The sequence below is a fragment of the Mastigoproctus giganteus genome, chromosome 13 (assembly GCF_048544385.1).
Source record: "Mastigoproctus giganteus isolate SK-2022 chromosome 13, ASM4854438v1, whole genome shotgun sequence".
NCBI lineage: Eukaryota > Metazoa > Arthropoda > Arachnida > Uropygi > Thelyphonidae > Mastigoproctus > Mastigoproctus giganteus.
This window is the reverse complement of record NC_143587.1, coordinates 20,767,162-20,780,400: the sequence shown is the minus strand read 5'-3', so window position 1 is coordinate 20,780,400 and position 13,239 is coordinate 20,767,162. Positions and strand designations below refer to the sequence as shown.

At 35.3% G+C, this 13,239-nt stretch overlaps 1 protein-coding gene across 1 annotated transcript in view; it reads right to left on the bottom strand.

Moving 5' to 3' along the window:
* LOC150075838 (protein Obscurin-like) overlaps positions 1–13,239 on the bottom strand; it is a 598,361-nt gene that overhangs the window by 9,069 nt on the left and 576,053 nt on the right. The window contains exons 89-90 of the mRNA XM_090387723.1: positions 9,122–9,167; positions 2,416–2,496 (exon numbers count right to left, since the gene is read on the bottom strand). Coding sequence (XP_090243849.1) covers positions 2,416–2,496; positions 9,122–9,167 — 127 coding nt within the window. The remainder of the gene's footprint in view (positions 1–2,415; positions 2,497–9,121; positions 9,168–13,239) is intronic.

The window sequence follows — 13,239 nt, the reverse complement described above, 5'->3', positions numbered from 1 at the left end:
TTTTTTTTTTTTTGGCTGATGCCATATAAGCTTGCTTTTTTGCATCATTTGCCATTACTACTGCTACCAATATCTGCAGTGGATGGGATCTATCTAATTATATTAAAAAAGGTAACAAAGGAGTTAAGTAACCCTTTAGCTATAATTATGAGAGTATCCTTGATTTCATGGGAAGGCTTCATGGACTGGAGATTTGGGAATGTATCCCCAATTCAGAAAGGGGGATCAAAGTCTGACTGATTACAGACCTGTCAGCTTAACTTCTGTTCCAGGGAAAATAAATAAATTCAAGGAAATAAAACACAGGATATAAATAGAAAATATAAAAAAATAAATTCAGCTTAAATAAATTCAAGTAAAAACTAGATAAACTTTTGGAGGGAATAGATGGGTGAAATAAGTAAGGTTTTTTTTTTTTTTTGGCTGATGCTGTATAAGCATGCTTTCTTGCATTATATACCACTACTAATGCTAATGCTAATAATGAAGTCAATTAAAGAAGTAATGCAGGACCAAATAGACAGGAGTGCAGTTATATTCTTCATTCACAGCATGGGTTTGTTATGGGGAAATCTTGCATGACCAATTTGATTGGATATTATGATGCAGTCACAAAGGAACTGGATACAAAAATAATTTTGATATGATATATTTGGATTTCTGGAAAACTTTTGATAATGTTGCACATAAAAGACTGCTGCACAAATTGGAGCAGTGGCATTAAGGGCAAGTTACTACCACGAATAAAGGGATGGTTTGAGTCAGAGAAGGCAGTGTACATAGCAATGTACACTGCTCTTCATGGACTAATGTTATGAGTGGACTCCTTCAAGGTTCAGTGCTGGGCCATTATTGTTTTCTGTATTTATTAATGATATCGATGAAGGTATATCAGGCTTAATGTCCAAGTCTGCAGATGATACAAAGGCTGACAGGGCTGTTAATGACAGCAATCAGGGTAAGCTACTGCAACAAGATCTAGAAAAATTAGGCAGATGGGCTAAGAAATGGCAAATGAAGTTTAACATTGACAAATGCAAAGTACTGCATATGGGTGGGTAGCACTAATCTTAAAGTAAGGTACCAACTGTGTGATAATACAGTCAGGGTAGTGGAAAATGAAAAGATCTTGGGGGGGGGGGTATATGTGCAGTCAGATACGAAGTTCTCTGAGCAGTGCAGAGCTAGACTGCCAAGACAGCTCATGGGGTTTGTCAATGATAGATAGGAATTTTGCTAGCAGGGACATGGAACTGATTATCCTATTGCATAAGGCAATAGTTAGGCTGCATCTTGAGTACCACATACTGGTCTGGAGGCCTCATTTTAGGAAGGATGTAGAGCTGCTGGAACTGGTGCAGAGAAGAATAACAAGGTCATTGAGGGGAATGAAAAGGTGTTCTTACTATGACACGCTTCAGTTCAGCAAATTGAAGCATCTGGAGATTAAGCACCTGCGAGATGATCTGATTGAGGTGTTTAAGGCTTTGAACGGATTGAGTAATTTTGATGCTGATAGGATTCTTCATCTTGTCAGACTACATATGAGGCGGGGGGGACATAAATTAAAATTGCGGATGGATGGTTGCAGAATTGATGTGCAGAAGCTTGCTTTTAGCCAATAGGTAGTTGATTGCTGGAGTAAACTTCTGTCTGATGTTGTGGAAATGGATAGCTCGAATAAATTCAATGAAGCACTATGAAACTACTGGAGGGGATGGATAGGTGAAAATGGGAAGGGTGTTTTTTTTGGCTGATGCTGTATAATCTTTTTTCCTTGCATCATTTGCCACTACTAATACATATACTAAGCTATGAATTTTGGATATGCACATGGATCAATGTGAAGGCCAAATTATCTTGCATTCTTTCCAGGTCTCAGTAACATTTTTTTCTTAATGCTAATGAAAAATTTTAGTGTTTAAGCCAGTATCATCAACATAGATGATTTAACATAAAAGGACATGATTCCCACCTTAATATATCACTAGTGGAATGAAATATTCTGTCACATAACCTGTCTGATTAAAGAAATTTTGAGATTTTGTAAAAAAAAAAAAAAAAAATGAGTTAGTGTTTAAAGAGTTAAACTTAGACTGCAATTGATGGTTAAAGGATTACTCAAACAGGCCAATAGGTAGAATTTAACTTGCCTCATCTTAATTGGAATAGTCTCATAAATAATCTTGTTAATATTTGATGACAATTTTTAAAGGTGCCTATTGAAATGTATATTTGTATGCCTTTCTCTAAACCCCTCCAAATTATTCTCCCAGGGTAATGCTAATTTTATTATTTTATGTAATTACTTTATTGCCAAAATATTATTTTGAATGAATGGATAAATAACAAATTTTATTTATCCATTTTTTATGATGCACTTGAGCAACATTACTACTGCAACTACAGACTTACCCAGTTCTTCCATCTCTTATAATATTCCCTGAGGTGGTCAATATTATTTAGCTCATCACACTTTCCCGGTACATCAGCATACTGCAAAACAAAATCATCCTTTAAGATCCATTAAATGACTTGCTATTATTATTATTTAATAGAGTTAAAAAGAATAGCAAAAAATGCCAGTGCATGCCTGCATGTTTGTCTGTTCATGTAAGGACATATATGAATATAAGAAATCAATGACTGGTTTGGGCATGCATACTCAATCATTTTATGGAGACTGAGAAAGGTATGTGTATGTGCATACTCTTCACTGGCATCAGATTTTTTCAAACTAAACAAGCAATGACCACAACCGAAGGTTGCAGGTAAAGGCTTGTAGATCTGCTTCCAACAATCATATTTCCTCTAAGCTGTGGTGGATGACAGCAAAAAGGAGCAACTCTGACGGCAGCATGCAATAAAACAACTAGTATCCCTACAATGGCACAAGCTCCAAAACTCTGGCTCTACTACACAACCTTAATTTTCATTATATCATTTGAAAATAATATGAGTTTGCATGCATATAAAAATTAATTACATAAAAAGTTACACACTGTTATCTAAAATGTATAATATTATTATCCAACATTGTAAATAAAATCTACAGGCACAACCATTTTTTAGATAAAGGATAAGATAATGGTGCTAGTAAAGTAAACCCCCGCTATTCGCGGTATCTGTATTCGCGGTTTCGCGTATTCGCGATCGCCAATTTAATATAAAATGAAACCTAAAAAAATGGGAATTTTAAAGCGCCGTGAATATTTTCCGCCATAAAAAAACATGAGCGTGGCTAAAATTATCTTTCCCGGTCAAAACAGCGCTCAGTGGGTGGGGGGAGAGGGGTGACAAAATCGCGAGCGTGGATGTTTCTCGCTAATCCTTGTTCAGTATGTGTTATGCGCTTGTCATGGAAGGTTTCGTCGTTTGCTTTTAATTTCTATGCTTATAAATTGATATGCTTACAAAAATGATAAATCTACCGTTTTGCAGTGTAAAACAGACTTTTTCGAGTGTTTTGACGGAAGAAAGTGACTTTATTGTGGACAAGTTCTTTCTAACCCCTACAAAAATATGGCTACGAATAACAAGAGAAATGTGAAAATATCAAAGAAGGTGATGACATTAGCGAATAAAATTGAGTTATTAGACAAAATTTCTAATGGTGAAAGTGTCTCCTTAGTGGCAAAACATTATAAAATCAATGAGTCAATGGTACGATCAATCAAAAAATCGGAATAAAAAATCCGCCGTAGGGTCCGTGAAAACGCGCTAATTGCTTCAAAAATTTGCTCTGTAACTTGTGATGTTAAATTAGAAAAAATGGAAAAACTTTAAATCTGTGGATAAAAGACCGAACTCAAAATAAAATTCCGTTAAGTTCACTCATCATTCGTGAAAAGGCAAAACTCCTTTATCAAAACTTTAGCGAAACTGGTGATAGCACTGGCGGGATAAGTTTTTTTGCTAGCAAAGGTGCTGGTTTGAAAGATTTATTTGAAATTTCTAATAAATATTACATTTAATATTAAATTGTTTCTTATTTTCATTTCAATGCCATATGCTTGCATTTCACTATGTACTGTCTATGTACATAGTCATATTATGAAGGTACATATAATAGATACATAGACAAAATTTTAGACTAGTTTTTCTTATATATTTCATACTTTGGAACGGAACCCCTTTATTTCTATGGGAGCCATAACTCAGTATTCGCGTTTTCGGTGTTCGCGACATTTCTCAGGAAAGTAACCCCCGCGAATAGCGGGGGTTTACTGTATTTTGGTGCCCTGAGGACTGCTTTTTTTTTTCATTTAAAAGCAATTCCTTTTATTGAAATTTAGTTTTCGATAATGACCACTCTTATACCATGTGAATATTAAGACAGTTTGTTTAGCTAATAACTAAATCCCTATACATTAAGGTAACATTTCGGGAACCATGCTAGAACCCATCCTCAGATTATACATAGGTTGTTGAACCTCCTACTTGCTAAATTTCTTAATTCTGACAGCACATTCTTTGAGCCTCCTACTCGAAGAATGCACAGGAGGCTGGCAGGAGCTTATGTATGGTCAGAGGATCGGTTCCGGCAAAGTTCCCAAAAAATTACCTTAATATATAGGGAGTTAGTTAATCTTAATATTCATGTGATATAAGAGTGGTCACTACAGAAAACTAGATTTCAAGGAAAACCACCATGTAATGTCCTTCTTCAACTACAGTTATTCCCCAACTTATGTAAGCCCGAGTTACGTAACTTCGGACTTATGTAAATTTTTTTTGGCAAAATCGTAAAGATACTTTCTGTATAATTTTTAAGAGTGAAGTTGAATGAAGGAACAATAAGTATACGTTTTTTAATTTTCGTTCCCATACAAACTCTGCTGGATAATAACCTGCATCATAAATAGAATCTAGATAAATAACTAGAATAGCCTGGGTGACATGTTTGAAGAATGGTTTCTAAATGTGTTTGTCCTTGAAGTTGAAAAATATTGCTTACAAATGTCAGTTCCTTTTAAGATATTAATGCTCCTTGACAATGCTCCTGGTCATCCTAAATATCTAGATGATCTGCACGACAACATCAATGTGGTATTCTTCCCTCCAAATACAATGGCTTTGATTCAACCAATGGATCAGAGAGTTATTTGGGCATTCAAAACTTATTACATACAAACAATTTTCTGAGGCTGTAAATGCAACAGAGCAAGAGAAAATGGATCTGCAGCAATTTTGGAGGACATTTAACATCTTTGATGAAATACACAATGTTTCAAGGGACTGGAATGATGTGACAACAACTTTTATGAGCAGAGTTTGGAAAAATCTTCTAAAATGTTTCAAGCATAACAAAAAAGGCTTCAACAAAGATGAGCTGATGTCTACTGTTACCAAAGAAATTGTAAACTTAGCCCAGGAGTTGCAGCTGGTCCTGGAGGATGAAGATGTAGATGAGCTTGTGGATGAACGAGGTGAAGATTTTACAACAGAAGATCTGGTCCAGTCAAATGTGCAAAGAGTTGAGGAGCCAAATCTGTTGAGGAATCGGAGCAACCCACAAAGTAGTTCAAATTAAAGAAAATGGCAGAAGCAGTTCATAAAATTCAGGAAGGTCTCTCTATGTTTGATAGAATATATGACACATGTTTCTTTAAAATAGAAAGAAAAGTTCAAAATGGCTTATTGCGAAATTTATGAAGGGGAAAAAAAGCATATAAAGCAGACGAAAATCAAAGAGTCTCTGATCTCTACTCAGTCTACAACGCTCTGTGATTAATGTGCCTTATTAATGCTTCAGGTTCGTTTTAAGTTACCTTCAGTTCAATACCTGAAGTGTATAGACTTTGATTCACTAATTTATGGTTAAGACCCTTAAATGTGTACACTTTGGTTTTGATTCCCTTAGTAGCCCTTATAAAGCTTACATGGCGTACGAAATACATATCAGTTTTTACAGTACAATAACATGCATTTTTTGCTCCTTTTATGTTTTCTTTTCTTATGTGCCACTCCAGCTACTTCACCACTGTCCATAGATAAAGTTTTAATTGTTATGGTATATAACTTTTTTCTTCATTCTTCTAAGGAAATTATGTGTAATTTTGGCATATCAGGGATATAGTAGTAATATTTTATTAGTTATTCCCGAGTTACGTAAAACTCAAATTACTTAAGAAATCCTAGAATGTATCTCTTACGTATGTTGGAGACGGACTGTATATTAATTTCTTTTAAATTTGGGAAAAAAAATAATAACAGTTCATGGTAAACAAATTTATATTTATTCAGATATTATTTTATTTTATTTCAAGCAGCTGTATGTAAATATAATTGCAAATGGAAGGGTTTTATTTTTATTTTTTTTATTAATTAATTGTCGTAAGAGCTTTGAGCACAATATTGGTGTGCATATAAATTAAATATGAGTAAATTTAAGACAAATTTTTCATCAGCATCATCCACTATAATTAATTTTAGGAAAATTGCTTATAGACTATAATCTTCTTATTTTTCCTTTAATCTTCTTATTCTTATTATAAATATTTATAATAAATTTTGGCCACAGCTTGCAGACCTCAGATTTAATAGAGAAAAGTAACAAGCAATTTTTGTTCATATTTTAATGCTTTTCCTAATGTGCTTTTCTTTTATTTAGATATTTTCATGAAAGATGGGAAACAAAATCAAATTCAGATGTAATAATCAACAGCATATTTGGAATTGGTAAAAAAATAAAATAATCCCCGAGGACTTTTACACCAGATACAATGACAAAGAATGGTTTAGCAACATTCGTCATCTTTGTCCACAAGAAACTGTGTCATTCCCTCTGCAGGTAAATCCATACCAAGTTTTAGACATAGCTTTCTAATGGAGTTGTGCTTGTTTGTTGTTTGTTATTTGGTTTTTAGGAGCATTAGCAACTAAGGCCATATTGCTCCGGAATATGCGGTGGTCATTCCCTGACCTTTCCACATCCTCTGTATTTGGTGGTGATGGGCTCGAACCCCGGTCTAATCAAGAAGCATGTGCTACGCACTGCTGGTCCTTCCCACCTGGCTACGGAGGCACCGATGGAGTTGTGCAGGTAATCATTATCTATATTTACCTGTAAAAACTGCTTTAGGTATGCTCTTTCACCAGGGCAATTTTTCTGCCTACAAGATTATAGTAGTATTGGATGCCATCAGAAATATGCAATTTGACCTGATTAAAACCTCCCCCCAACTCCCTCACCTTATCACGAGATCTGCCCTTTCTCCAATGAATTCCATAAGATAGGATTTTTATTTTTTTTTTTTTATGTAAACTCCAAACACGAGAGGTATTATAACCTATAGTACTTAGTACCGTGCTTGGGTTGGAGGTTGAGAAGACGACAGAAGATATTTGTTGACATTGGACTTGAACTTCTGTAGACTATAATTTTCAGGAAATACATATGAAGGAAGGTTGTTCCAGAAAACAGCAGTTGAATGAATAAATGAGGAAGATGAAAAGTTGGTTCTGTGCATTTGAAGTTGGACAGTAAATGGATGTTGGCTGGTGGCAGCTCGTGTTCGGACTGTTTTGAAAGAGAGAGCGGGAATTATAGAAGCCAATTCAGAAGAACAGTGCCCATGGAAGTATCTGTAGAAGAGGCATGCAGCAGAAACAGTACGTCTATGAGACAGCGAGTGGAGAGACTCTGTTAGAGATGAATCATTAATTAACCTAACTGCCCTCTTCTGAATGGTGGAATCAAGAAGCCTGAGAGAGGTATTGGGGGCACCACCCCAGATGTGGGAACAATATTCCATGGCAGGGCGGATTTGCGATTTATACAGAGTGAGCAGCTGTTTGGAAGAAAAGTAACGCCGAGAGCGAAAGAGAAAACCAAGTTTTTTAGATGCAGAGGAAGCAATATTTGTAATGTGCTTATGCCAAGAGAGATTAGAATTCAGGGTAATCCCCAAAAGAGATATATCATTTTGCCTAGAAATCGGAGTGTCACTAAAGATAAGCATAGGAGCAGAAGAATCCGTTTTGTGAGATATAAGACAAGACTGAGTTTTAGCACTTAATTATGAATGATCACAATTTTATTTCATTGGTTATTTGGTTCTGAGTTTTATGACCTTTTGGTCTTAGGTTCATTGGTCATCTGAATAAATTTTTTTTTTTTTTTTTTTTTTGGCAACCCTGCTTGGAATAGGATGCTAATGTCTGATTATTCCTGTATGCAATACAATAAAGATTCTTATTATTTTTTTCAGAATAAGAACAATTATTATAATAATAATAACTCTATAACTGGCCAACTTAGAATAATAATAATTATAAGTGGACCAGTGGTCAGTCATATACTTTGAACAACATAAAGCAATACCAGGATACAAAACATGTACACCGCTACACTTAGCCATAATCAGTATGATATTTTGAGGCAATAAATCGCAAAGTTGCTAAAGATTGAGTGGGACTACCTACATATGATAAATAAAAGCACATAAAAATGCTGTCCTTGGGAACATATGTGGCCCAATACATTGCTGTCTGAAGAGATCCTCTGTTTAGTTCCTATCAATGACTAGAGGAATTTTATCTTTAAAAAAGAAGAGCTGTAAAGCTGAAGTTAGCTGATGACATGACAGAGAGAGAGAGAGAGAGAGAGAGAGAGAGAGAGAGAGAGAGAGAGAGAGAGAAGGCTGTGAGTTTTTCCCAGTTTTTCAGCCTATGAACATGCTTTCACAGGACATAATAAACATACAGACGAGGCTTGAATGATATTAAAATAAATAATAATCTGTTCCCAAGAGTGAAGGACTTAAATTTTCTGGTGACTGGGCTATGATATTTGCCACAATGTTGCCGTAAATAAATGACTGTGCAACCAAGGCAATGAATTTTTTCAAAGAAGAATATACACTTTGCAGTGCCATTGAATCAAGTGCATTTCAATTCTTGGAGACAACATTAAAAAATGTATTCTCTAAGAATTGAGAATTTGGTACCAAAAATGCTTTGGTACTTTCTGGTACTTCATCTGCCATGAAATATGAGCAGTTGGCCCAAATCACAAGAATATTAACGTACAATAATTTTGTTGATTTTCTTGAAGAAAGTTATCTGCCTATTTAATTACTAAATAGAATTGTGAGTAGATGGCACAAAGGATACTCACACGAAGCCAAGGATGCTTAAGAGCTGCTTTTACATCCATACGACCACTAAAAATAAAATAAGAAATCGATCAGAATTATCAAAAATATTTTATTTCAAGTATTTAAAACAGTAGAATCTATATAGCCATGAAATAAATTTAGTAAAATGAGGACTGCCTTGTACTTCTCTCATCTTTGGCAGCTACCAGACATTTGACTGCCATACATGCAATGGTCTTAGTATTCATGAGTGAATGGACTTTGTAATCTAAACAAAGAGCAGATTATCCTTTTAGGGATATTATTTGTTTAATTAGTGATATCTCTGGGTGAATCAGAGATATACAAAGTCCCTTCTACTGTGAGTACTATGACCATAGTTTTAGAAGAATATTATTTATTAACTGAAGCATTTAAAATACAAGAAACTTATTGATGACACTTGAATTGTTTATCAATTCACTTTTCTAACCTTGCAGTCATTCCTTTCCTTTCATGTCTATACTAAAAGCACTTAAAGAAATGCTTTTAGTACAGACTATAATAAGTCTATTAGGGCCAATCAATGTCCTCTTTTTGCTGCCTCCCTCAAAATTACTGGGTGTATGCAATCAACTCCAGAAGCCTTACTCACCTTTAGACTCAAAAGTTTTTCTAATAAATAATCTAAAATTTCAATATTGATAATTTCATGTTTTCCAGCTTCCCCTGTAGAATTTCTTTTCACCACAAAGAGTCTTTCTTCTGTAAAATATCAATGCAAAGTACCTGTTCAATTCATCTACAACATCAGCTGGGTAATCCAAGACATTCGTGCATTCATTACACAAGGGTCCGATCTGATTTTTTCTTCTTTTTTTTGTATACTATTACAGATCTTTGTATACTGTTACAGATCAATTTGCTAATAGTATAGGCACCATTAGCCCTATGATGTAATCTGGTTCATCAGGTTCAGAATACAGTTTCCCCTAGATAAGTTATCTGGTTGATTTAAAAATTTTGTGCCTCATGGCGAGTTCCCAACCTATGCTGTAATCAATTAGGGGTAAACTTAAATTAAATCACCTATGAAATTAAACCACCTATGTAACAGTGGTACAACAGTGAGGAAAGTGGAAAAAGAAAAATACCTGTGGATAATCATGCAGTCAGACATGAAGTTCTCTGAGCAGTGCAGACTAGTTGCCAGGAAAGCTCATGGGGTCAATGATATACATGAATTTTTACAGGAGGGATAAGGAGGTGATTATACTGTTATAAAAAGCAATGGCCAGGCTACATCTTGAATACTGCATACAGATATAGAAGCCTCATTTTAGGAAGGATGTTGACCTGTTGTAACAAGCAAGGGGAAAGGCAACGAGATTAGTGAGGAGGGATACAAAAGGACACTTATACCAAAAAAAGGTGTCAATTCAGCAAATTGCAGCATCTGGGAATTAGGCACCTGTGAAGTGATCTGAGAGGTTTGAATGAATTGATTAAACTAAATGCTGATGGCATCAGCATTTAGCTTACTCATTTACATAAATTTAAAGAAGAAGAAGGTTGGTTGTAGGACAGAAGTATGAAAATTATTACTAATAATTAGCTTGCTTTCTTGCACATTTGCCACTACTAATACTAAGATATTCACAATTGCTAGACCATTCCATTTGCACCTAGAGGTCTCATCATAAATCTCACAATCTTCTGGTCTTTAGATCGCTCCCACTCTCATTATAACTTTGCCTCCAACTACCTCACATCACACAGATTCTATACTAGCATGCTTTGAATCAAGGGAAGCTTTTATTGCACTTAGGATGCTTTTGATAAAAAGCATGACCCCCATTACCCTTCTATCTTCCCTAACATTCCTAAAAGTATTGTAGTGAAAACTATCATAGTGAAACTCATCATCTCCTATTTCCAGGTGGTGCCATGTTTCCATTAGTCTTATTACATCAGTGTTATTTGTTCTAACCAGAGTTTGAATTCATTCATTTCACTGATGACACTCCTAACATTACTGTAAGCACAGTTAAGATTAAATGTTCTCATATAGTTTACTACCCTGATACACACCCCTTGAAGTTATTTAAGCTTGTTTTCTTAGCATTAGCTTCCTGCTCAGGCAAGATGTTCTGAGCCTAGTGAAACATCACTAGGCTCAGAACATCTTGCCAATATCAGCTGCTGTGGCAACAATCAAGAAATCTTGATATGTGTGCAAAAGTAACTTTGACCCATACCATCAGATAAATGTGTATCTAAAGGGTGAGACAAAATTATGTATACACACTTTGACAATCCATAATTCATGAATTTGATGACTTATTTATATTATTTCTTTTTCAGATTGGCTGACACCCTATAGAAATGATGGAGAACATGCAAATAAGTTTTGACGAGAGAAAGGCATTTCTTAAATGGTACAAGAAATTTGAAAATGTCATAGATGTTCAGCATGCATGAGAAAGACAATATGGAATAAGGGTGCCTACACTTTTAACAATAACCTAGCTGCATGATATATTTGAGGAACATGGAACTGTACATAATATCAACAAGACAAACAGCACGAGGGACAGGACATCAAGGCATATCGAAAACATTGAAGCTGTCATGAATGCATTTGAACATTACCCACATAAATCAAGAGGGCAGTGTTCCTGAAATGAAAACTGAAAATGAGTTAATTGAGCATTATAAGAATTTTAAAGGACAAAAATTTGAAGCCTTTCAGACCTCAATTACTACAGTCAATACAGGAAGATGATCTGGATCAATAAACACAATTTTATGAGTGTACAATGTATTATCATAAAAATGGCAAAACTGGTACTATTGAGGATGGCATTGTATGATGAAGCCATGAACACAGATAAAGCCATGTTCAAACTAAATGGACATTTTATTCATCACAACTGTGTTTATCAGGCCAGTGAAAATCTTTACTCACCTTGTAGAAAGGATGTTAATCTGCCAGGGATAACTGTGTGGATGGGAATCTGCTCTCATGGGATTACTGAAACTCACAGATTCAATGGCAATGTTACTGGGGAGAGTTATCTTGAAATTAACATTAAAATTAGTATTAGTAGTGGCATATGATGCAAGAAAGCAAGGAATCGTGCTGCACCCAATATCAGAAGCACATTTTCAGATATGATGGTTTTTTCAACAGGATAGTACACCTTCACATTTTCATACTGCTCTCCATGACCATCTGGAAAGGGAATTTCATGAACTATGGATATGTCACAGAGTGCTTCTGAATACCATACACGCTGACTGGGCTAGCCTGGTGAGTAAAGTACTTGCCTGGCAACCCAAAGGTCGCAGGTTCGAATCTCGCCTCAGGCTTGGATCAGAGTAATGCAAAAGCTTTGGGAGGTGCATTATGGCCACAGAAGCCGATGCGCCAACAACTAAAAAGAAAAAAAAAAAAAAAAAAACTAAGAATTTTTTTGGATGGGAATATTTGAAATATAAGGGATGTGTGCCCGAAAACCAAAAACACTGGAGGAGCTGTGGATTGTGATATAGAAGAAAACATACAGAATTTCAACTGATTTGTACATTTTTACATACAGGAGTATTGAAAAAGATGCCAGAGAAGGACATTTTGATCATTTTAAATAAGTGTTTCTATTTAAATAGAAGCCAAACATGTAATTCAGCTATCAAAAAAGAAAATTAAGGATGGTCTATATATAATTCTACCTCCCCTCATATATTACCCCCCACCCAACTAGCAATTTCCCTGAACCCTTAAGGTATCTTCACTAACACTGACAAAACCCTTGCACTATTTTTGTTCAAATGAATTCCATCTCTACAAAACACATTCCTTCTACCTACAAGTGTGAGCCATGCTGATAAAAATTTCCCTCCCTCAAAGCCTTAGAGTCCTTCAAGTCTTGAGTTAATCCACAAGGCTTTCAGCATATTATCCTCCTATCATGTCTAAGCAGAACTGCAGACAAATACACATTCTGACCTAACTTGTAACATTTTTTTCACATGGTCCTATAGGTATCTAATAAATCATCAGTGCATGTGTGCTTTATGTCACTAGTCCCCTACATGGATAATAATGCTCTTTATCTCTCCTCCTTAAAATCTGACAATCCGTTTGTGACATCAGGAA